We start from the raw sequence: 24,714 nt of genomic DNA on the forward strand, positions 1-24,714 counted from the left end.
GGAAACTCACACAGACACCCAGCTCTTGCCAGGGTAATTAGTCCCTTATGTTCACTGACACTGAATCAGCCACAAACACTAACATTTCCCTGAAATGTACAAGCGACAAAAGGAGGAGACGCATATGGACTGTGAGGGAAGAAAAGAAGAAACATTTTGCAGAAACAAACCCTAGCTGAGGAGGGAAAGGGGAGGAGGGGGAAACCCAGGAATGTCACAGCTAGAAGTAAAATGAAACACATTGTGAGAGTCGGCTGGTCAGGTTTCCTCTAATACATGGGTATTAGAATATTTTCTGTTGGAAAATGGAATTTCACAAGCCGGAGAACAGAACCCCAGACAGGAATAATTGACTGGGCTTCCGATTCAAGTCCATCATGTGGAAAGAAAGGGAAAAGCCATCCAGGGCTGTCTGCTTGGGGTGAAATTGTCCCTTTTCCATTTGCTGCTATTTGAGGCCCAAATTCCCCTCACTGTCCCCCTTCCCTCTGAATCCCTGCGTGGAGGGTCAGACGGGGGAATACAAGAAAACCCCACAGAGATTCAAAATCCTGAGTTAGGAGGATGCCATAAGGCATCCGGAAACATCCTCTAACAAAGAGTTGCACTGCCCATCCTTTCCTGAATCACGGGTTAGGAGCTTGCTCCTCCAATGCTACAGTCCTCCCCCCATCAGTGCAAGAGCATGGTCTCTGGACCCCTCCCCAGAGTCTCCCCCAGCTCTACTGATAGACATCTGCCAGCATCAAATAAAGGAATAGCTTTTCACATGGAGTGCACCGGAAACAAATGACAAGGGGATGGCTAGGATACAGGCTAATATTAGATATTGCCCTCCCCACCCCGCAAAAAAACCCCACAACTAAGGCAGAAACCTCCACAGCCAGACGCTCACAGAGTAAAGGAAGCCAACAAAACTCTCACCTTCCAAACCAAGTTCCAGTCCCCCAGAAAGTCAGTCTGACAATCTCCCCACAGCAATGTCAAGTGGCTCTCTCCTGCGCCATGCACTGACTAACAGCCGGACGGTGATCTGGAATGGAGCTAGCAGCTAGGAGGGTCAAGCCACAAAGGCAGATTTCATAGTCTGCATGTAGGATCACTCCTGTCTCACCATTTGCAGGTGTGTCTAGTCTCTCCCACACCCCTCCAATGACCCTGAGTATAAGCCATATTCCCTGTGGTGTTGCATTGTTCCCAGCAGATGCTGGATCAAGTAATCCCTCCGCAGCCTCTAAAAGGCTTAATGGGCCATGGATTACTGTGAATGTAGTGGGCACCACACTGTCTGCAAGTAAAGTCAGCAAGTTTCACGACTTCACTGATGGGCACTCTCGTCTGCCAAGTTATGGACCAGCTTCCTCCAAAGCCACCTTCAATATACTAACAGCTCACAGCCCTTGGGCCCTCCAGGAATGTGGGACTCTCAATCCAAATCCTAACCAGGGCCCTATTGAAAACTGCCCACTCGGTCCCAAAAGCTTAGTCCACATGGGCAAGAGAAGGCAATGCAATGGCTCTTAGGGAACTCTGGTACTATGCTGCTGGGTGTGGATTAAGAATCAATCCAGTCCAGCATCAGTGACAAAGCATATTAGTTAGGAGCGAGCTTATCTGAGCATCCCTTAATGCTCCTGAGAGGACAGAACAGTTTGGGTCTGTTTGTGAACCAGTGTTTCCAAACCGGCTGCGTGTTTAGTACAGGAAACAGTAGCCCACGAGACATATGAGAGGGGTTGTATTCTTCCAGAGGAATGCCTGTCTTCTGCTTGCACGAATCCACAGAGCTAGCAGAAATGAGGATCTGGAATCAGTTACGCCCCCTCCTTGATTTCACGGCAGCCCTTACCCCACAAAGAGCTCACACCACCCTACTGACAAACAGATTTATCTGGGTATAAGCTTTTGTGGGTCAAAAACCTCACTTCTTCAGATGCATAGAGTGAAAGTTACAAAACTCCATGCATCTGAAGAAGTGAGGGGTTTTACTCACGAAAGCTTATACCCAAATAAATCTGTTAGTCTTTAAGGTGCCACCAGACTCCTTGTTGTTTTTGTGGATACAGACTAACATGGCTACCCCCTGATACTTGACCACCCTACTGTTAGTACCTAACCTAGTCTTAGGGAAGGTCTATCTTCGGGTGATGTCTGTAGTACCTCTCTGGTCATTCCTAAAGCCTCCTTCCACAAGGATCAGTACACACTTTGCAAACGATACACACACACACACACACACACACACACACCCCCCACTGAAATGCAGCCACCTCTGGGGAGGAAAGTCAGCAGCCAACTAGGCCAATAGCCTAGAGCTCTGTGTAGGAGTTTGGAAAGAGAAGGGGAATTTGGGACAGGAAGAATCTTTTCCTCGTATGCAAAATGCTAGAGATATTTAATGTTCAGACAGGGCTTCACCTGTAAGTGTCTCGTCTGAATGTAAACTAGAAATCAGAGTAAATGTTTCTTTTTAAAATCAGGACACTGAGGCTCAAAAATAATTTAAAAAAACACTCATATTCCCCTTACTACCATCCTCTTGTATTAACAATACAAAACACTTTAAAAGTCCTATAGACTATTCAACCTTCACGTTGTTTATATTTCTACACTGGATCAGCCTGGACAATTAAACTAGCAAGTTCGTGTTCAGCTTCTCCTGCACACATACGATGTTCCAATGTCTGGGTTATTACAGTGAAACACACCTAGCTCTGTAGACGTACACAGCACTTTACAAACACATGGGCTCAGGCAAACTTTCACTGGATGAAGTTCTCCCACTTTCTTTCCAGGAGGCCACTCACATGAGTAACAGCTACATGAGTAATACTTTGCAGGATCGGGCCCATAGATAAACCACAAACAGCTTTGCAAATACTGCTAGGGGAGGTTTAAATCCGCAACAAGGAATTGTTGTCACTGGAAATCAGTCAAAAACTGTCACAAAAACATTTCCATTAGTCCTAGTATTGGTAATGTCCTTTTTAAACCACAAATCTAAGAGCCAACAGTATTTAGTGCTTTTCATTTCTATATCTCCAAGCATTTTACAGAGGAAGGTCAATATTATCCCCACCTGGAAAATGGGGAAACCGAGGCACTGTGTGGAACGGTGACTTCCCAAGGCCACACAGAAACTCAATGGCAGAACAGGGGAAAGACCCAGTCTCTTGACTTCCAACCCAGTCCCAAAGGAGTTCTTTGTATTCTGCTGGGGGCAGGGGAGTTGCAGAGAGAGGAAAGAAAGCACCCAGATAGCCAAAGAGATCCCTTTGGAGTCATTGCCTGGGTCCTGGCATTGTGATCGTCAGACCATGCAGACTGCACCTTTCAAGCATCAGGCCAGGCAGGTTTCTTCTGCTTTATTGAGCAGAAAGCAAGCAATACGGAGAGATGGAACGCAACGGTAACAAACTGGTCTATGAATTGAGGTTGTCCTTGCAGCAAAGTGTACAAACCACGGTCTTTATGTAAAAAATGAATTGTTGGCTATACAATAGATACATGACAACTTGTAAACAGCAAACCTGCAGAGGTTTCTGGGCAATGCCCAAAATAGTTGGACAGATAAGAAACAGCTGAATTTCTGAAACAGTTTTCAGAAATCACTGCCTGCCGTTATTTTGGGATCTCTATTCAGCCGTCCTCTCTTCTACTGGGGAGTGCACATTATACCACACTGCACTTCTCTGCATGAGGCCTGGCCAAATGATGCCTAGTAGGACTGAGAAAATTCAGCTCTTTAGAAAGCAGAGAAACTAGAACAATTCCAAGATCAGAACAGCTGGGAAATGAGCCCCCTGACTTCCGAATGCTTTCCAGTGGGACATGAATTCTCTCAATCCGATTTTGCACCACTACAAGGCTGCTGAGACAGCAGTTTCCTCTAGGAGTGTTAATTGCACCTCAGAGACTTTAAAGCAGGGGTAAGCAACCTATGGCACGCCAGCTGATTTTCAGGGGCACTCACGCTGCCCGGGTCAAGACCACCAGTCCGGGGGGCTCTGCATTTTAATTTAATTTTAAATGAAGCTTCTTAAACATTTTAAAAACCTTATTTACTTTACATACAACAATAGTTTAGTTATATATTATAGACTTATAGAAAGAGACCTTCTAAAAAGGTTAAAATGTATGACTGGCACGTGAAACCTTACATTAGAGTGAATAAATGAAGACTCGGCACACCCCTTCTGAAGGGTTGTCGACCCCTGCTTTAAAGAAACATTATTTAGTGATCAACTGTGCTCTGCAGTTTGATGCAGTGACCACATTACATTGGCGTTTTCCTTTCAACTCATGTTGATTGTCCATCAGGAATAGCTTTGTGTAGAGAATTAGGGAATCATTCCCACTTTCAACGCTTCCTTATTTGGTCTGTAGTTTGAGAGAGGATGGAAGACTTATTTGTTGATGGACCTGAAGTATCATGAAGCATAAAGGCTGCACACAAGCTACATACAAGAGCAACAGCAATCAGGAGATCTGGAATACCTCTACACTGGAAAAATATGCCCCCAGCCAGCGAGTCTCAGGGTTTTTTTGCAGTGTAGACAAACAACAACAAAAAACCACACCAGCTCCAACACACACACAACTGGTGGTACAGTCTCAGAGCCTGGATCCACTGACTAGAGCTTGCTGGGCTAAAAATAGCATTGTAGATATTCAGGCTTGGACTGGCGCCCGGGCTCGGAGACCCACCCTGCTCACTGGGTTTCAGAGCCCGGGGTCCAACGCCTACCCTGTTATTTTTAGCCCGATAGACAACTGGGGCTCTGAGCTGAGTCTCGCTACTGCAGGTTCCCCCCCCACCCCTTCTCTTCAAGTGTTGATAAACCCCTACAGTGTATTCCTGACTCTTGTGGCTGACTCGCTGTGTGACCCTGGACAAGGCCCATCTGTGCCTCGGTTTCCCCATTTGTAAAATGGAACGTACATCTACCTCCTGGGTGGGAGGGGTTTGCGGTCTTAGCTCTTCGCTGTTTGCGAAACACTTTGAATGAAGGGTGCTTTACAACTAACAAGCCACCTATTCCTGCTGCTACCCTTGTGAATGTTTGTAAAGGGACAGAATCCTGCGCAGGTTGGAATGGTTTTTGGACATCAGCTTGTTCCACTTGGGGAACTGAGTCAGGTTGACACTTCTGCTGCTGGGAGGGAGCAAAAACGGGATGTGGCACAAAAGATCCGTATCACGCTAAAACCCAGAGAGGAAGCAAGCAGGAGAACAGAGATGAGAGGTGCACGTTGGCTTGGTAGTTTACAGAGCCTTATCAGGTCAGGTATACACTGGAGTCTCCTCCCTAGAGCACCTCAGCTTCATTGCTTTCCTGGGGAATGGGCCATGAACACGGCCAGCTGAGCCACTCCAAGAAATGTAACACCACGCCACAGAAGTGGGGCAGAACAATGAAATGATCGATAGGAACTCCTGCACCCACCTCTGCACCGTTACAACACAAATCGCCCCCTCCCCAACATAGCCGCAACACTCATTGAAACACTTCTCTTGTAGCGTAGGCAGGAACCAAACATGTCCCCCACACGGTTCCCTTTGCTCTTTGTCGGGCTGTAGCCCAGTGCAGGAGACACAGCTAAGAGTCCACTTACACCACAAGATGGAAACCTGTCTCACCTGTGTCAGGGAACAGCCAAACAAGTGATGGCTGTAGCATGAACAGAATTCTACAACGGGGTGAAGCAGAATCAAGAGAGGCCAAATCCCTTGATAGAACCAGGGACCAAGTGCAGCACTTCTGCTCCACCTCGGCTACTCCCTTGAAAACATTCGGAAGCTGCCCAAAAGCCCCCACCAGAAAGTGACCTCAGTGGAAAGGGGAGAAAACAGAAGCCCCAAGCAGCCAGCCTTCACGAGGCAAGCCTCCGATTGTGTTTGCAAAAAATGACGTTTTTGCTGTGCTTTCAGTGCTGCCACATCAGACAGACGCTGTTCGTGGCTAAAGCTAAGATTTTGTCATGGTTATTTTTTAGTAGAAGTCACAGACAGGTCATGGGCAATGACCAAAAATCCACGTGACCCGGTCCTGACTTTTATTAGAAATAACTATGACAAAATGGGAAGTGAGGAGGGTCCAGTACCCACGGCCGCTGGGGCTTCTGGGTCCCCCCGCTGCCACTACCAGCTGTGGGGTCCCCCTGGCTGCCCAAGGCAGCTGGGAGCGGCAAGGGGACCCCTTGGTGCAAGCCCCACCCCCTGCCGCTGGTGGTGGCTGGGAGCTGCAGGGAGGGGTCTCTGCTGCCTGCATTGGTTCGGAGCTGCAAGGTCTCCCCGCTACCCACAGCGGCTGGGAGCTGTGGGGTCCCTTGCTTCCTGCCAGCTGAGAACTGCTGGGCCCGTGCCAGCTGACACCTCCAGCGGAAAATGTCACAGAGGTCTCCAAGTTATGGATTCCGTGACCAAATCTTGGCCTTACTCACGGCATGAGAGCACATGGAGAACGAACTGCGTCTCTGATTATCCAGCCACACCTCGGCATTTAACCTTATAAAGCTGGAGGCTCTGTCCAATAGAATGGGGCAAATTCGGCAGTGGCATCACTCCACTGACTTCCGATACACCAGAGGTGAATCTGGCTCGGTGCCTTCAAAGGCGCGCAGCACAAGAAAAACAATGCTGGATTTATGCGGTTTCCGTTTTTAAAAAAATTCTTTGTGCTGATTAAAAAAAAAATCGGGGAAGGTCTTTTGAGTCATAAAAACTAAACTTAGAGCTGTCAAGGAGGGACTTTCCTGGATGTCTTACTGGCAGTCTCAGACGCATGCCGGGAGCACTCTCGGCCCTTCGTTGAAGGGATGGGGTTCTGAACGCGACACTTTTACAGCTGGCTGGTTTGGGGGGGCTTCTGTGTTAACTCAGATTTAAACTGCCTGAATAAAACCCTGTCCCTTCCATTAACCACCTCCCCCTTTCTGGAATGCGCCACATCAGAATCCTACCACGTTCTCCAGGTGCCCATAGAGACTTCTAGAGAAGACCTGGCCTGGATTTCTAATGTGAAAAAACAAGCGGGGAAGGAGAACGCAATAGCTTCCTTCCAGGCCGCTTTTATCCATCACAAAGCAGTCAGACAGGGCACAAACTCCATTTTTTTCTTTCCTTTATCATATCCAACCACTGTTATGTGGGTCTGGATTCAAATGCCTGCTACATGGCAAATTCTAGCAGGTTGGACTATGCTCTCTCGAAGGCCCTCAATGCAATCGGTTTCTGTACCTGACTCCGTTCGACGCCGACAGTCCTGGGCTCGGGGCTCCGGCTCCCACGGGCTGAGGCAGCCCCCATGCACTCTGTGTATTGAGTCTCGGCGCTGACCTGGCTCCAGACAAGGTTGGTTTGTTATAGGGCACAAAGCCGACACCAGAAGAGCTTAGTGCAGCTGTCCGACTGGAAACCTGCGGCACAGCTGATGAACTGGGGAGGTTTATCATGGAGTGCCGATAGCGCGTGGTGATGGGGCCAGTTCCACTATTCAACAAGCACTGTTGACAAGAACAAGCCATTGCCGTGTGAAGGGGCCCCGTGGCCGTGGTCACCGGATACGGGGTGTCCATGCGCCTCTGAATACCTCGTCGGAACCTGGAGGTCTTGTTGGTCTGGACCAGCGATACAAAATCAATGTCGTAGTTGTAGCCCAAGGAGCTCAGGTCTACATGCCGAAGGCCATGCGTGAAGGCTTGCTCCAGGAACACACAGACCTTCATCTCATATGGAGACCACCCGCCTTCGTCATTCTGCCACTCCCACACGATGCCCTGCCCGGCCGCGGAGTCTTGAGCGAAGAGGTGTCTGCGGACGGATCGCATGGTTCCTGGTTCAAGAGAAACAGACACTGGACGTCAGTCAAAACCACGCAAAAAATAGCAATGCAGTATCTATGGAGAAGCGGCACCTTAGGGTGCTTTAAAAGTGCTTATGTGAGTCAAGCACCCAACTCCCTTTGACTTTTCATGGGAATTCTGCATCCACTTCCTTAGGGCACTGTAGGAAATCACACGCAAAAGGGACAGTGGAACTTTTCTGAAGTGACCACCAAAGGGCCAACCACCCAGGTCTGGTTGCTTAGCAGATGTGGGTCTTTCGGAGATTGAACAATCCTGGGAAATGCTTTGAAATGGCCACTTTGCCAGGTACCACACCCACACATACACACGTGTGTGCAACAGTCCGGGGGAAAGGCGGAAGCAAAGCTGGGAAAGCAGTTTGAAAAGTCTAGAGAGAGCAGCTGTTCAGACAGAGGGAAGGGGAACAAAACCACAGCAGAGTTGCTGGTTAAAGGGTTATTCTAGACCAGCAGCGGGAGCTAAAGCCTGCTCACATATCAAAGGCTCTGCTTCCCAGCAGCAAAATGATCTGAGAAGCACATTTCCCCTGGTTATTTTTATTAAAACCTGCTCAAGGGGGATAGAATCCAACCAATAAAAGGGGAAATTAAAAGTCAGCAAAAATGTCTTCCCCCAGCAGGGACTGAACCAACCCAGGCACCGGCAGCATCAGAGGGGCCCCCAGAACTCCGCTCCTCCATGGTGCTAGTGTCTTTCAATGCCTCCTAAGTGCCTATGTCACTTTGGAAAATGGGACTCGGGAGCCTAAGTCACTTAGATGCATTTGAACATTTTAGTCTCATGGGAACTCCCCTGGAGTCAGCCTCTTCCTACATTACTCTGTGGGTTTGGTATGGATTCTGGTATAATGCGTTTGGTTAATCATATTTTGCGCTCTTTGGATACAGCACTGTAACCAGTATTGGGCTGTAGGGATCTGACTTTCAGGTGTCTGACTTCAAGACCCTTTGTAGAGGTGCAGAGCTGTTCTAGTGACTCACTATGGCAACCAGATCAGGAGGGTCTCATTAGCTCCAACTCCGACGCATAATAGGCTGAGAATTCCTTCAAGGTAAAAGAGCCAGAAGGAAGGGACAGGCAGGTCAAGGAACATCCCTAGGAACAGATGGCTCAAGCGAAGGCTTATGTCTGTAAGTGCAGTCCTGCCTCAGGGTTCTATTACATAAGTTAAAAATAAAGAAAGATTATGGAGCATAATCTATTGAGAGAGCTGCAGAGAGAGTGGGGTGGGGACTTCCCTGATTTACAAGAACCTGTCATCCACGAATGCCCAGACGCTTTGCAAACATTAAGCCTCATGACCCTGTGAGGTACCCATTTTATGATGGGGAAACTAAGGCACGGTGTCAAAGTGACTTGCCCAAAGCTATCCAGTGAGTCAATGACAGGACTAGACAGGAAAAGAACCCAGGAGTCCTCACTCAACCACTGAACAACACGGCCCCTCACATACCCCATGACACGTGTCCACATGAAAAGAAGAGTTTCATAATTACTGTCAAGCACCATCTCCAATTAATACGACCTCAGTATCTCATATAATGCCTGTTTTGTGGTCCTCCAGCATATTACGGAAATTGGTTATGTGGCTCTGGGGGCTTAGAAAGTTACAGATCATTGCTTTAGAGGTTAGCTCAGCAAGTGACCTGCTCCGTACAACAGCACCGACTGCTCTCGGTTTACTCTGCTGTAGCAGCTGAATACTGACCCGTGACAAGAGAAAACAAGTGACCAACGCTACTTAAGAGCTACTGAAAGCAAAGGAGCTCTAGGATCTTCCCCAGGGCTATCCTTAGATCCAGGCTGAGACCTTGTAGCTCAAACATCAGGCTTGGAAATCCTAGTGCAGTGGTCCCCAACCTTTTTTGTCTGGCGGGTGCCAGACGAGCCACGGAGGACCGTGAGCATCCGCTGAAATGTCGCCGACAAGCGGCGTCATCCAGAGGCGTCGCCGCCGAAATTCAGCGGCATTTCGGCAGATGCTCATCTGCCGGCCAGTACACGGGCGCACTTAGATGCCATGGCGCCCGCGGGCATCGCGTTGGGGACCCCTGTCCTAGTGGGTCAGATTCTCAGTCGGTGTAAGTCAGTGTATCGCGGACACCAAGGGATAGGCTGACGTCCACGAGCTGAGGAGCCGGCTCTGGGATGGGAAATCAGAGTACGTGCCCCAAAGCAAGTTCCAGGAACTGCTCCCTGAAAACGAAGCGAAGGAGGGGGTGTTATCTTACAGCACACCTGGATCCGCAGCGAGACACACCGGTGAAGGAATGCGTGGGGGGGACGTGGACACTGTGGGAAAACGATGGGGGGAGACAGGTGCTCAGCTGGGGGCTAGCGATCAAACCAGCAGGGACATCCTACTGTCCTAGCAGACTGCAGGATAATAGCAGCACAAGGGTTTCAGAGCACGCAACCGCAGCACCCACTACCCCCCACCCGCTGTGGGAAGAGGTGGCTTTTGGCACTCAACATACAGTGTGAGGTGTACCGCCCTGGGATACCCAGCGGGCGGGGCATTGGCCGTTCTTATCTTGGCCACACAGACAGTGGTAGCTTTAGGACAGTTCCTGAAGCCGCCCGATATTTACTTCTAGCTACGCTGCGCTGACCAGCAGCTGAGGCTCGCTTCTAATCCAGCGCCTGAGATCCGCCTTTGCAGCTGTCGCTCCCCTTCTATGGGGATGTTGGACCTGTTAACACTGGCTTCCTGTTATTCTTCCTCGCTTCCTTTGAAGAGCCTACTTGTCAGTCTAATAGCAGCAGGGAGAACGCAGTGGTCTCTTTTTCGCTCTGTTTAAAGATTTTCATAGGAACGTTTCCTGCGGCGTTTATTTTATCTCTAGCGCATTACAAAGGTCAGCGGGCTGATCATTTACAAAACGTTCATGTCTAAAGGCAGGGAGCCTTGCTCAAACCGGGGAGCTTTGACTATATCTGCACCAGCAGAAGGGGAGGGAATGGGGACAAGAGAGTTTGAAAGGATCATACTGAAATGCAAACCGAACAGGTGGCAACGCGTCCGCGGTCCCTGCAGCAACAGATCCAAATCCCAGCCAGGCCATCTCGGTCCATCACCCCTTCAAGATCAATTTACTGAGCCCCATGCACTCACGGGGAGGGGACTTTCAGATAAGATCCTCAAAACTGAGTCAGCAGCCCCAACATTAAAGGTTCCATTATAGTTTCATATGAGTAGAGGTTTGACCCCAGGGTCCTTTGCCAAAACGTTCACTCCGCCACCCTCGCTGCTCCCCTCCCTCCACCCCAGAGCTGGCTGCATTTCAGCAGCCCCTGCATGAATATAATTTGTGAAGCGCTGTGGAACCTTTTCCAGTGAACGGGACTAAAGAGAAGCAGGATAATATAGAGCATCAGTAGCTGCTTTCAGAGAGATTGCCCCTCTCCTGGGGGAGGATATTCCATTCACAGTTTGGCCATTAGGACTGAATGGTGCTCCCTAGGTGGTCCTCCAGCCCAGCTGCTCATAACATTCCACCTACACTAAGAACCAAATCCACTGCTGAGTGCCGAAGCTGGGACAAAGCCCATCACTTTTACTGATTCAATCACCCTGCTGTAGCCCTGGTCAGAAAAAGGGCCAATTTCCGAGAGTCAATGGGGGGGATGGGGGCTAGAGAGAGGGGACCATTGGCTATTGCGGAGAGCAAGGCCTGAGAGTTAGGACTTCTGGGTTCTACTCACGGCCTGGTCACCGAGCAGGATGGAAAGAGGCTGTCCTGGTGCCTGCTTGGTGATCTCCACGGCAGTTTTCAGAGAATTATAAGCCCCATCCAAACAAGGCTGCTGGGCGCCTAAAGAATATTCAAAGCTCCTAGTGCTAAGCCAGTGACAAACACTCCCAAACACACTCCTCTTGCTGATGAAATCTCTCACCCGGGACACCTTCCTAGCCAGGTTTCAAAGCTCCAGGTACTTTCCAGAGCGGTGCCCAGCCCAGCTGTGTGCTACTCACCCTAACATTAGGGCAAGAAAGTAGGACCATGAGCCGGGAACATGATCAAGAAGGCCATGTCCATCCTTGCTTACACGCCTGTCATTTAGGAATCATCTTCTCACCCCTCACGCTCTGCGAACACAGCTGATTTACTGTATTCAAGAAATCTGAACATTTCTGCCCTTCTCTAAGGCCCTCAGAGCGAACCACGCCTTGCCACCTCTCGGGAGGCAGGTATTCGCTCCATTTTACAGATGGGTAAACTGAGGCACAGATAGGCTTGTGCTTTCAGAAGGCGCCACTAATGTTGGCTGTCCACTTTGAGACACCCAGGCCTGATTTTCCAGAGGTGATGAGCACACAAAAACCCCATCGACGCTGTAGGTGCTCACTACTTCCAGTGGGGAAAAAAAAAGTCAGCCCCTAGGTGCTAAAGGTGATCATCCAGATGTAATGGCTACTAAACTGTTGGCCTGAGCGACCTCCGTGGGTTGTGCAGTGAGTCAGGAGCAAAGGTGGGAACAGAACCCAGATTTCCTGGCAACTAATCCTGCACCTTGCCCTCAAAAGCCAAACTCCCTCCACCCTGGAAGAAGGGGGAAAAAAAGCGGGAAAGGAAAATCAACGTGAAAGGGCAGTGTTCTAGCACCGCCCTACGTCATTCTGTGGGGATTGTAGGCATTAGCTCAGCTGTGTCCACAGGGCGCTAGGCCAAGCCAGAGCGGCTGGTCCTGCAGCCGGGAAAGGGGGGGGACGGACGGACAAGGGAATCAAACATGAGTGTTTTAATCACAAAAAGGCCTTTTTATGCAACTCCTCTGAAGGGATGTGCACAGGAAGGGGTGGGGGGGGGTAGGGTGACCAGATGACAAAGGTGAAATATTGGGATGCGCGGCACGGGGGGGGGAGGGGGGTTGGGAGAAAGCCGCCGGAGGGCCTCCCCCGCACCAACTCGCCTCGAGACCCCTTGGAAACCTGAAGCATAGTCTGTGGTTGAAAACCCCTGCCAAGTTCAGCCCCTCCAACCGCACCGCAGGTGTCAGGGGAGCCCAGCAAGGGACAGGCATGACGGGGACCACAGCCGAGCAGTGCAAAGAGGAGCAGAAACGGGGTCCCAGCCGCAGAGCTGCGCCTACTGAATTCTCCGGCGGTGGCTGCAGTGGGTGGGAGCCGGGCTGGGGGGAGCTGAGCTGGGCCGGGGGAGCAGCGGCAGCTCCCTGCAGCCCGGCTAGACCCCCTGCAGCACTAGATGGGGGGGCTGGCGCGCCTGCAGGGCACAGTCTTTTTGTGATGTCCACCGCCAGGCGGCACAGCCCCATCTCCACCCGACTCTATGGTGGCCACAACAGCTGAGCGCGCCCTGGCCTGGAGCTGCCAAGCCCACGTGCTGCGCTAGATCCCCGGGGCAGCCTGGCTCGCCTTCTGGCCGCCCTCCCAGCCCGGGCCGCTTCGTGAGCCATGGGCGCAGCGCAGGAGGCCCAGGCCTGCCTCGCCTTCTACCGGGGGCTCGGGCGGAGGGAGCCACTGCGGGATCTCTGTCGGGCCATCCTCACCTTCCTGGAGAAGCTGAAGCAGTTCGCAGGGTGAGTGCTGGGCGCCACCCCCTCCCTCCAGCGCTTGCACCGCCATACAGCTGATCAGCGCAAGCCTGGGAGGGAGGGTTGAGGAAGAGGAGGAATGCGGCGTGCTTGGGGAAGAGGCAGAGCCAGGGCGGGGATTTGGGGAGGGATCCAATAGGGCAGTGAGGGGGTGGGGCTTGAGGCGGGGATTTGGGGAGGGATCCAATGGGGGAAGGAAGGGGTGGAGTCGGGGTGGGTGGTGGGGCGCGTGAGCCCCTCCAGGCTCCGCCTGTGCACCGGAGCAGAGGGCAAAATTGCTTGTTTGTCCAGTGAATATTGGGACAGTCTCGATAAAATCGGGACATGTGGTCATCCTGCAGGGGGGGGGGGGGGGGGGGAAAGAGGGCATACAGTTCTAAGATCCCAACCTTGCAAAGCATTTAAGCACACGTGCAATTTTAAGCACAAGTGATCCCAGTGAAGCTTTAAGTGCACAGTGATCTGATTACAGCTGGGAAAGAGGGTTCTTACCTGTGTCCTGTCGGAACTGCATCAGGCTTGGTATGTCGATGACGTAAGGGGCGAGCGTGGCATCTGCCTGCCCCAACGGGATACTGCTGCTGGCCAGCCCGGTTCCCGATCGTCTCCCCTTCTGCGCAGGGGCCTGGAGAGCCTGTTCGATAAAGCTGCATACGCTCCCTCTGTATGGCCTCCACCTGCCGAACTCGTCCTGCCATTCCCATACAGCCACTGCGGGCAGGGCGGCATGCCCTGGCACGGAATTGGGGAGCCCAGGTGGCCCAGCAGAACCGCTTCCAGCACCCAGCGCTGCTGCCATTTTCCACGGTCTGAAAGCGAGCCGAGTCAGATCGCGTTCTTCACCCACCTTCAAACCATCCTCTTCAAGGGCGGATGTCAGGCCTGCAGAGAGAGAGAGAGAGACACACAAGACATACAGAGCTAATAAATACATTTGTTGGTCTCTAAGGTGCCACCAGGACTCGTTGTTAGAGCGAAGAATGACAGCCCTGAGCTAACAGCAGGCAATCCTGCCGGTAGGTGGCAAAGTCTACGCACCCGGGGGGAGGAAATGCATGTGTCTCTCCATGAAAGATAACTGGGAGGTGAAATCGCTGAACAATTCACGGGGCAGTGGTAACTCAGAAGCGAATCAATTTCAAAACCAGCGGGTTAGATGTAGTTTGGGGGTCCTACCCAGGCCTGAATCCTGCTGCCAACATTGGGGGGTTTACAATCAAACCGACAGCGTAAGCGTTTGGGGGCAAAGACTCTCACTGTTAGACCCCAAGCACATGTCGTCAGCACTGACAAGCAGGCCAACATGGGGCGTAACAGGAACCCAGGAGTTCCAGTGTTATTCGTTGTGGGTGTTGCAATAGATCTAGAGGCCCTGATCTGGGATCAGACCCCCATTAGCCAGGCTCTGCACGCGCGCACGCAACCAAAAACCAATCACTACCCTCCCCCCAGTGCCGCAGTCAAAGGGTCAATCTGTGTATCACACGGTATGCTAGCAGCCTTCTTAAAACAACACGGGACCTGAAGAGCTCAAGAGCAGGGCACAACTTAACCAACAGAGCAGCCATCAGTCGACTGGAAGGTTTCTTCCATCACAATCAGAGGCATGTATCCGGTGAGATGCAGGTAGCAACGGAGCGTCCACTGGTGTACACAAGCTCTGCAGAGCTCTTTGGGATGTAGGGCAGCCCAGGCTCCCGTGGGCGCAGCACCCACCCCTCACCCTGAGGGGTGGGTGCTGTGGTTTGTTATTTCCAACTCATCCATATGGAATAAAGCATAGACACCCAGATGGCTGCGTTCACAAGAGGAGAGCGATGCATTTTAAAGAAAACGATAGCTAATGAGTCATTCCTGTGCAGTTCTACCCAACGCCCCCGGGCGTACGAGCCGCCACTGGCGAATGAGACACCCCCCCCCCCCCTCAGATCATTTGATTAAAAAAAAAGAAGAATCTTGAGACATTTGCTGCTATCACTTAGCACCCCCCAATGCCCCAGGGATGGTTATTTTACAGCTTGGAATTACAAGTCACTTCAACAAACCCCAGGTGCAAAATCTCGACACCTGCCTCGTGCGCTATTTTTACGTTGGATTTCACACACTACTACTCAGCATTGCCGAGCTCAGCTTGGATCATCTCAGTTCAGAGCTCTGCTGCAGTTTTCTATCCCATCTGGTGCACAACGTTTGCAAACAGGGGGTATGCTGCACCCCACGGGAAAGGGACCCCCGGACATAAAGGGCTCCTGCCTTTCCAAATATACAGTGGCTTGGATGCCCATCAGCAAAGCAGGCCATCAGGGGGAGGCGCTGCTTTGGAGGGGGTCACACAATTGGTTTGTGATCCTTTTAAAATGTAGTGGCAGCAGAACGAAAAAAAAAAAAAAAGATCACAACAGAAATAGATCTATTAACACTTTCTCTTACGTGGTAGCTTTCTCCCAAAGCACTACAGCCTCAAAACCCAGGTGGGGGTAGACGTCCTCCTTACCTACTGTACAATGAAATCCTGGGTCATGATTGGCTGAAAAGGGTCATGTAACAAACGGTCTACTGTTGACCTCCAAGGAGGTCAACAATGCTTAGCTATCTGAGGAGCAGCAGCTGCCAATCAACACTAAATATGCAAATCAGGACATCCTGATTGGCTGCAAGTGAGTTCAGTGTAAATGAAAATTCACTTCCTAGTAGGTAAGGGATACTGTTTCCTGGATCAGAAAACTGACAATCTAAAGGGGTGGGGGCTTCCAATTTAAGCACCTAAATGGAATTCTGGCCTACAGCTGTTTGCAACGATTGTGAAATAACAAACGCAAGTTCCACGTCTTGAGCAAAGCGCTTGGGCAACTTGAAGTTAAGGTTGTATGTTTCTATTAGTTACTGAAGGGTATCAGGGTAGGGGATTCCTAAGAGAAATCTGTAGTTTCCTTTTTGTTTTCATTAAAACAAAACACTCAACTCTACACTCAATCCTTCCCTCCCCTCACCCCAAACAGTGACACACATTTTAGAAAGCCTGGAAATGCAAAGTTAAGGTCACCCACACCCTGAACTGTGATCCTCACCCCTTGCATATCTACCGTTATCGCGTGTAAGATGGAAACAGTTTGAGGTAAATTGTGATAAGGACTTTATGAATGTCTCAGTCTGGTATCTAACATCCACTGCATGTGTGTCACTGACCTGTAGAGTCATGGAACCGTGAAGAATACGGCTGTGGTTTTTTATGAACATATCTACCACAGATCTCCCACAAACCCACATGCCTATTGTGTCAGCTACTAAATTCAATGGTCCAGCTCTTCAGAGATCTGCAGGCCCAAATCTAGTAGCTACATGTTCTGCTGTGGGATTTAGCACCGACAAGTTTGCTTTTAGTTTTAAAAAATACCTTCTCCCCTGTTAACAGCACTCTAGATTGTAAGTTTCTAGTTTATTTTTCACCATTTATAATACTTGATTATTAACTTGGGCTCCCATCCAGCAATCGGACCCGCACGGGTGGATCTCTGCCTCTGGGGCAGAGCCTCATGTAAGGATCCACCCACCTGGATTTGACTGGAGGACTGGGGACTCTCACAACAAAAGAAGTTTGGTAAGTTTCCATTTTTTTCTTCTTCACAGTCACTTCCTGCTTCTCAAGCCCTAGCAGAGAGCAGCAGAGCTGGGTTCACAGCATTACCATGCAACCTTCAAGCCAAAAGTCTGTTTCCACTGAGATTTAAAACAAAAGCTGGAGAAAAAACAAACAAACCCAACTACTATTCAGTCGTGCAAAAGCCTTTTTAAATGCATAAAAATCTGAACTTTGGCTCTACAATCCAGCTGACAATGTCCCTTTAAAATGTCTGAATTGAACTCATCAGTGGTAATAAAACCTCAATGACAATGTAGCCTGCCTCACAAGTGGAAAAGAAAAGGCCAGGGAGCCCTAGATCCAGTGCTGTGGACGTAAGCAGTTTTCAAGTGCCAACAGAGTGGGATTCTTTTAAAGCACAGGGCTTTTCAGCGTGTTATTCGAACAGGACAATGCCCAGGAAAGATTTGCAAGGATCACCAACACCTAGGGTGACCAGATGTCCGGATTTTATAGGGACAGTCCCGATTTTTGGGTCTTTTTCTTATATAGGCTCCTATTACTCCCCACCCCCTGTCCCGATTTTTCACATATGCTGTCTGGTCACCCTACCAACACCACACTTAGGAAACGCGAGGTCTGCAAACAAGCGACTACATATCGTCACAGTGAATGGATTATATTTGAATTAAAAGATTCCTGGGTGTCTAGGTTACACTAAGCCAGGGGTCTGTAACGGGCTTACAGCTCAGCATCAGGAGGGCGCGTTTGTTACAGGACTGCAGGCGGCCCATACCCCCTGCCGTTCGGAAACCCCAAAGGGAAGATCAAACTAACAGCCCCGCTGCTACGTGTGGTGCTTGCCAAGCCTCACAGCAAATCAACTGAAATTTTAGTTTCATTCTGCTGTGAATTTACAGAAGCCACAGAGGCACTACCATGACTTCAGCCATTGTTCAGGGCTCTCCTGTGGGTGCCGGGGGAGATACCTGGAAAGAAACAGGAGTTTCCACAGTTGTAGAGAAGTCTCGGGTACTTGTGCTGTTCCTGGGCACTGCAGGCCAAATGCGGCCCGGCCTGATCCCACCTGGAGCAGCCAGGTGAAATTTCCTAGGATCATATCCGTTTTATTCATAGAGTTTAAGGCCAGAATTCTGATCACTGGATCAGGGTCCCTGGTGTGTGTTATGCAGGTCAGACCAGGTGATTTTTGCATCAAACCCTTAACTTCTATGTGGGCTACAGTATATCTTGCAGAAAGATATCCAACCCGGGCTCTGGAGTTCAGGGAATGCTATGGCCTGTACCCCCAACTTGACCTGGGATTCATGGGCAAGAAATGACCATAATCCTTGCTTAGGAATCAGGAGACTTGGGTTCTATTCCCAGCTCGGCCACTGACCTCTAGTGTGACCTTGATCAACTCGTTACCTCTCTGAGCCTCTGTTTCCCCTCCCACCCTTTGTCTGCTTAGACTATAAGCTCCTTATTGTTTCTGTCCAGTACCTAGCACAACAGGCAAACAGAACCAGTAAAATGATTAGCCAGAACGAGGGGTGAGAGACCCTGAGCAAAGAGGATAGAAGACGAGATAGAAGGGTTTTGGTCAATTCTAGGGTAGCATTTGTGTCTGCATTTCTCTTGGCCATCAGCGACACTCAGGTATCGGAAGAGATGAACATTGCATTGCTCATATCCACTTGCATAAATACTACTGGGCATTTACAATCATCCGTCGATAATTCGCTACCCTCAAGGTTCCTTTCAGAGCTAATCTCCGGCTGTAATACCAAAGGGAGTTTCCGAGGTAGAAATGCAGACCCACCTGGATACTAGAGAAAGTATTATTAGCCAACGTAGAGAAGGAAATCAGACAAGAGAGAACGCAATGATAGCGCTTTCACAACAATTACAAAATTAAGACTGCAACCTGATTCAAGGACATCGGAATGACTTTCTAACTCCAGAGCCTTCTCACCATCATCATGAATCGTTAGTATTTACAGAAGAGGCCTCAACCAAGCTCAAGAGACACTAAGGCTACACACACAGCGAGCTGGGGTTTGAGTCCCGTGCTCATGTGCCCATTGTACCCATATTCTTCAGAGTGATATTATTATATGATTATGGCATAATTATGATGCATTTTGTACAAGGAGGTGTCATTGGAAACGTTAGGATTTTGCAGAATATGATTATGTTATTTGTATGCATGTATCATTTTTGTATCTGAAGTTACGACTATCGACTGTGTATCTGTAGGCACACCTGGTAAGTAATGGCTGCTATAATCCAGCAAGGTAGGTGGCCAGGCTACCTGACACGGAACTCCAGCTCGGAGACCAGTGTTGTTCCACAAACTGAGTTTGGGACCAAGGGTTCCTGCCATATGCTAAAGCTATACAAGGCAGAGTGTGGCCTCACTGGTTGTTCTTCACTCCCCCCGAGCTGAACTCCTAAGAGAAGCTCCTAAAGAAAAGGACTTGGAACGGGGGCGGGAATCCCAAGATGCAAAGCAAGTGCAACTTGTCCCTTAAGAATTGGCAAGCCTGCTTGTATCATCAGCCCGGGTGAGAATTTGCTAGTTTATATCCGACCTTTCTAGTATTTTAGGCTTAGTTTATTGTTTATTTAGTAGGTAATCTGCTGGGATCTGTTTGCTATCCCTTATAAGCACGGAAAATCTGTCTTTTTTGTAATTAATAAACTTATTTTATGTTTTCATCGAAACCAGTGAGTTTGAACGAAGTGCTTGGGAATCTTAGCTCAAGGGGCATTTCCTCTCCACATTGAGGGGGAGGCGAACTGGATAATAAATTCATACTGGTCAGGGTTTGGACCAGGGCAGGACGGTACAGCTCCGGGATCCTAAGCTGAGAAGCTGGTGGTTATTTGGCTGTAGCCTCTCTCTTGTTGGTGTGTACGCTGGTGGAAGTGTAGGACCGGGAGCGGGTCTGCAGCTTCTCACAGCAGCACAGTATGAGAGGGAGCCCAGGCTGGTGAATCAGAGGGCTCAGTGGTACCCCAGTTCTAGGTGGCACCCTGGGGGGAACCCGTCACACCCATACTTGCAGTGTTCAATAAGAGCTATCACACGTGTTACTAGCAATGTAGCCACGGTAGCACGGACAGCAGCAGCAGAACCACAGTTGAGTACACACTCATGGGTTTCAGTGTGCGTACATGAGCAGGGGAATCACGCCCCTAGCTCATAGTGTAGACATACTTAATACAGAGCGCTCCCTCAGATCATACCAGTCCAGAGACCAGCCCGCAAAAGACTAAATTCTCTGAACTACTACTGAAGCCAAGGGGAGCTGAAAGCACTCCGCACCTCCCAGGATCAGACCTTTCATCAGGAAGGTTTGCACTCAAGAAACAATGTCAACTCAAAGCTGGCCAACACTTCAGATTCTGTATAAACATGTTCATCCCAAACCCAACAGACATGCAGCCATTCATTTCTTTTCATTCCAGCGGAAAAGGTTTTTATACAGATATTTTAGGATGCTGTTCAAACGCAAAACAAGAAACAGTTGCTTTTAAGCACACATTTTCTTGCGGGCGGGGATTTTCACTGAGAGCCTGAAAGCGAAACTGAAGTTTCCACTTTTTGGTTTATAGTATCTCAACAAATATTTATTTGCCCTGGCTGAGAGAATCACAACAAACGATCAGCATGAACAGCAAAAAGAAAATTCGATTTTCAACACTGGTTCCATTTTAGTAAACCCACGTGCTCTTCGTAACATGGGGCAGGAATTCTGATTGGAAATATTATTAAGAGGTAGCCAGTGTCCTTTTAAAGACTCAAACTCAGAAATGACTATTTATATGGTCAAGCCATATAAATAGCACTGTTAGTGAGGAAGAGTGGTCTAGTGGTTACGGTGCTACCCTAGGCATCTGGAGACGTGATGGAATCCTACCCTAGGAATCTGGAGATCTGAATTCTCTTCTCTGCCACAGACTTCATGTACGACTCTGGGAAAGAACCCTCTGATTCTGTTTCTCAGCAGTAACATGGGAATAGCACAGGATCTTGTGAGGATACACACATTGAGCACCTCACAGTCCTCAGTCACTACGGCAACGTAATACCACAGATATTGCCAGGAACAGGTGACAGTCTAAAGTCCAGAACCTACAACTGGGTCCAAACGCAGGAGCAGGACCCAAGGGCCTCATCCAAGAAACAGCACCATGGGACTACTGGTAGCATTTGCAGGATCAGACCCCGAGGAAGAAAAGTCCTACAGTTAAGACAAGGGTAACATTTTCAGAAGTACCTACGTGATTTACAAGCCTAAGTCCCATTTTCAAAAGTCACCTGGGCATTTAGGGCACATCTACACAGCAAGCAGCGAGTCTCAGAGCCCGGGTCTAGTTGTGTAGACGTTCAGTACCTGAAGCTTAGGGAGTGGGGTCTTCAGAGCTGCCACAGGATCTTGCTTGCTGTGTAGACGTACCCTAAGCGCCCTATTTCTCATTGAAACTAAGTGAAAAGGGGCCTTTGGCACTTGAAAAGTTAACCCCAAGTCAAAATTAATCTAACCCCTCATCTCTGTAAAAGGCAGCTCCCACAGAACTTCCTTCTAAGTAGCTAAGCAAACTGCTTTAAAAGATGCAAGATTAAAAAAAAAAATCTTTAGGACCTAGACATTTCATAACTTTTGAGAACGAAAATAAATTGCTCTCTTAAAGGGTCACGACCCCATCGGTTTAAAAACCTGGCATCTGTCTGAAAGCGCTTTCCCAAGGAACAAGCAAAGGCTGGGCTACACACCCAAATTGCTCTGATTGAACTAAATGGGTTTCTAAACAGATTTAGTTAAGTCGGCACAAACCCCTTGCAAGCTAAATTCATCTCCGCCTCGCAATGTGGACATCAGCTTACGAGGAGCTGACAGAGTTAGCTCGCAATGGAGATGGACTCATTTAGTTCAGCCAGTGGAATTGCTGGGCCAAATGTTACAATAGTGGAAGGATGAGAGAGACGACAGCCTTAGCTCCATTCATCAGTGCCGCTTACTCCAGCTCCAATGATACGCTGCACCAGCTCACGTTGTACAGCTTTGCCCAGCTGTGGGGTCTGCCCAGGTCCAGCTATAGGGACGCTGTAATCAGGACAAAGCCTCTCTCTAGTTTTACAGCTTTCACATTGACAGCCCCTTGGGTTATAGTCAGTTTCACGGTTTCCAGTCTAGTCCGTTTCCCCAGTTGCCTGTGGGGGTTTTGCACACAGCAATGGGCGAGGGAGGGAGGAACATTTTAAAAAATAGGAACATGTGATTTTAAACCCACACACATTGGCAGGCGGAGTTGGGCAGGTGTGAGATCTGAAACTATTACTCATTCTTTTAAAAGTGACTAGCTTTAATTGGTGCCACTTTACACTCTTGGGGTATAGTTATTTGGGAACGGACTGAGTCTCCCCCCCACCCCCAGTCTGCCATGAGCACCTGCCAGAGACCAGGGTCCTATTTGAGTGGAGACAGTCGATATCGAAAATGAAAGCAGTGATGATGAACTGGACGTACACGCTCTGCAAGGGGGAATAACACTGACAGATTGTTTGCAAAGCTGGGTGTGCCACGCTGGAGGAGGCTGCAGGTGGAAGACACCCCAGCCCTCTAGAGAGGGGTAATAGAGTGGGCACCAGGGCTCCATGCCCCTGGAGCTGGACAAGCCCGGTCAGAGCCGAGCGGATGGGGTGACAGGGGTGGGGGAAGTGGGAGGCAGATCTCCAGAACACACAGAGGCTGTAAGTGAAGGGCCCACCCGGAGTAATGAGACGTGACCAAACCTGAGGAGCGGTTCAAGCGCTAGGCGCAGACAGATCCCCTGAATCGCAGAGACGCACTTCTCACTAGAGAAAGGAAGAAATGAAGGGATCAGTTACCTCCATCCAAATCACCCCAAGTTACTCCACCCATCATCTCTCTGCCCTCCCAGAGATACCCCACAACAACCAGACCTCAGACCAGACCTCAACCCCCACCCTCCTGTCTGCCCCCCCAGGGGTCAGACCCCCCCCCATCACCTCCCTGCCCTTCTATCTACCTATCCCCCCAAGGGGTCAATCACCCCCTTGCCCTCCTACTACCCCCCCCAGGAGTCAGACCCTCTCCACCCTCCTACTTACCCCCCCCGGGGTCAGACCCCCTGCCCTCCTACCAACCCCCCCCCGGGGTCAGACCCCCCCACCCTCGTCAACCCCCTGCCCTCCTACCTACCCCCCCACTCTCCTACCAAACCCCACCCCCGTCAGCCCCCTGCCCTCCTACCAACCCTCCCCCGGGGTCAGACCCCGCCACCCTCGTCAACCCCCTGCCCTCCTACCTACCCCCCCCAGAGGTCAATCACCCCCTTGCCTTCCTAGTACCCCCCCAGGAGTCAGACACCCCCCACCCTCCTACCAACCCCCCCCCCGGGGTCAGACCCCCCCACCCTCCTACCAACCCCCCCCCCCGGGGTCAGACCCCCCCACCCTCCTACCAACCCCCCCCCCGGGGTCAGACCCCCCGCACCCTCCTACCAACCCCCCCCCCGGGGTCAGACCCCCCGCACCCTCCTACCAACCCCCCCCCCCCCGGGGTCAGACCCCCCCACCCTCCTACCAACCCCCACCCCCATCAACCCCCTGCCCTCCTACCTACCCCCCCCAGAGGTCAATCACCCCCTTGCCTTCCTAGTACCCCCCCAGGAGTCAGACACCCCCCACCCTCCTATCAACCCCCCCCCCGGGGTCAGACCCCCCCACCCTCCTACCTACCCCCCCGGGTGCCAGACCCCCACCCCCCGAGTCCTGCCCCACAGTCACCCGCTCCCGACCCGCGCCGTTCAGAGGCCCGGGGCGCCCCTCACCGTCACTCCGGGCCGCTCCGCTCCGGCCGGCGCTGGGCAGGAGCAGCGAGACCTACTGGGGGCAGCGCCTTCCTTCGCAGCCGAGACAGCGGGCCTAGCGCGCATGCGCCCTCCGCGCGGGGCACCCTGGGACTTGTAGTCCGGGGCGGCCATCGGCCTTCCCCCCACTTCCGCCTCTAGCTCGCCCTGCCCCAGCCGCAGCCACGTGACCAGAGCTCGGGGGGGATCCCCCAGTCCAGTCCCGCCACAACTTGGGGGGCTTTATTGGGGCTCCCCACCGCCCCCACTGCCACAGCTTGGGGGCCTTTATTAGGGTTCCCCCACTCCACCCCCATTTTGGGGGCTCCCCCAGCCCCCCAGTTTTGGGGATTTTGTTGGGGGTTCCCCAACCCCCCCCCCACTGCCACAGCTTTGGGGCCTTAATGTGCCACACCCAGCCTCCCCCTATAGTTTCTTTGAAGCCTTACTGGGGCTCCCCCAGCCCAACTGGCACCTTCTGGGCCTTTGACCCGCCTCCCCCACGCTGTCCCCCCCAATTCACTGGCCTGATCCTCCTTGGAATCCACGTGACCAGGGAGTTTGCTGACAGACCCATCCCTGCCCAGGTGGGAGGCGGTTCAAAGCCCCTCTCAGGCGAGCACATGCGGCCAGGCCCCACACACTCTGTCCCGGTTGCCGCCTTATGAAAGCGGGACCCAGTTCTCAGCCACCCCTTCCTGTGCTTGGGACAGGCAGGTGCCCAGTGTCGCTGACCCCAGCTGCTCCAAAGCCATGAACCGACCCCCTCCCTCGCAATCATAAGATTGGTTTAAAAATCATGAGACTTGGGTTTATTTCTTTGC

At 50.9% G+C, this 24,714-nt stretch overlaps 1 protein-coding gene across 4 annotated transcripts in view; it reads right to left on the reverse strand.

The window, feature by feature from the left end:
* The window catches only part of DTX2 (deltex E3 ubiquitin ligase 2), a 66,243-nt gene extending 42,284 nt beyond the window's left edge, over window positions 1-23,959 (reverse strand). For all 4 annotated transcript variants that reach the window (XM_054008282.1, XM_054008281.1, XM_054008280.1 and 1 more), the window contains exons 1-4: window positions 23,873-23,959; window positions 22,812-22,874; window positions 13,918-14,307; window positions 7,241-7,835 (exon numbers count right to left, since the gene is read on the reverse strand). In XM_054008282.1, coding sequence (XP_053864257.1) covers window positions 7,241-7,835; window positions 13,918-14,224 — 902 coding nt within the window. In that variant the 5' untranslated portion in view covers window positions 14,225-14,307; window positions 22,812-22,874; window positions 23,873-23,959. The remainder of the gene's footprint in view (window positions 1-7,240; window positions 7,836-13,917; window positions 14,308-22,811; window positions 22,875-23,872) is intronic.
* Window positions 23,960-24,714: the final 755 nt, after the last annotated feature.

The sequence above is a fragment of the Malaclemys terrapin genome, chromosome 18 (genome assembly GCF_027887155.1).
Source record: "Malaclemys terrapin pileata isolate rMalTer1 chromosome 18, rMalTer1.hap1, whole genome shotgun sequence".
Lineage (NCBI taxonomy): Eukaryota > Metazoa > Chordata > Testudines > Emydidae > Malaclemys > Malaclemys terrapin.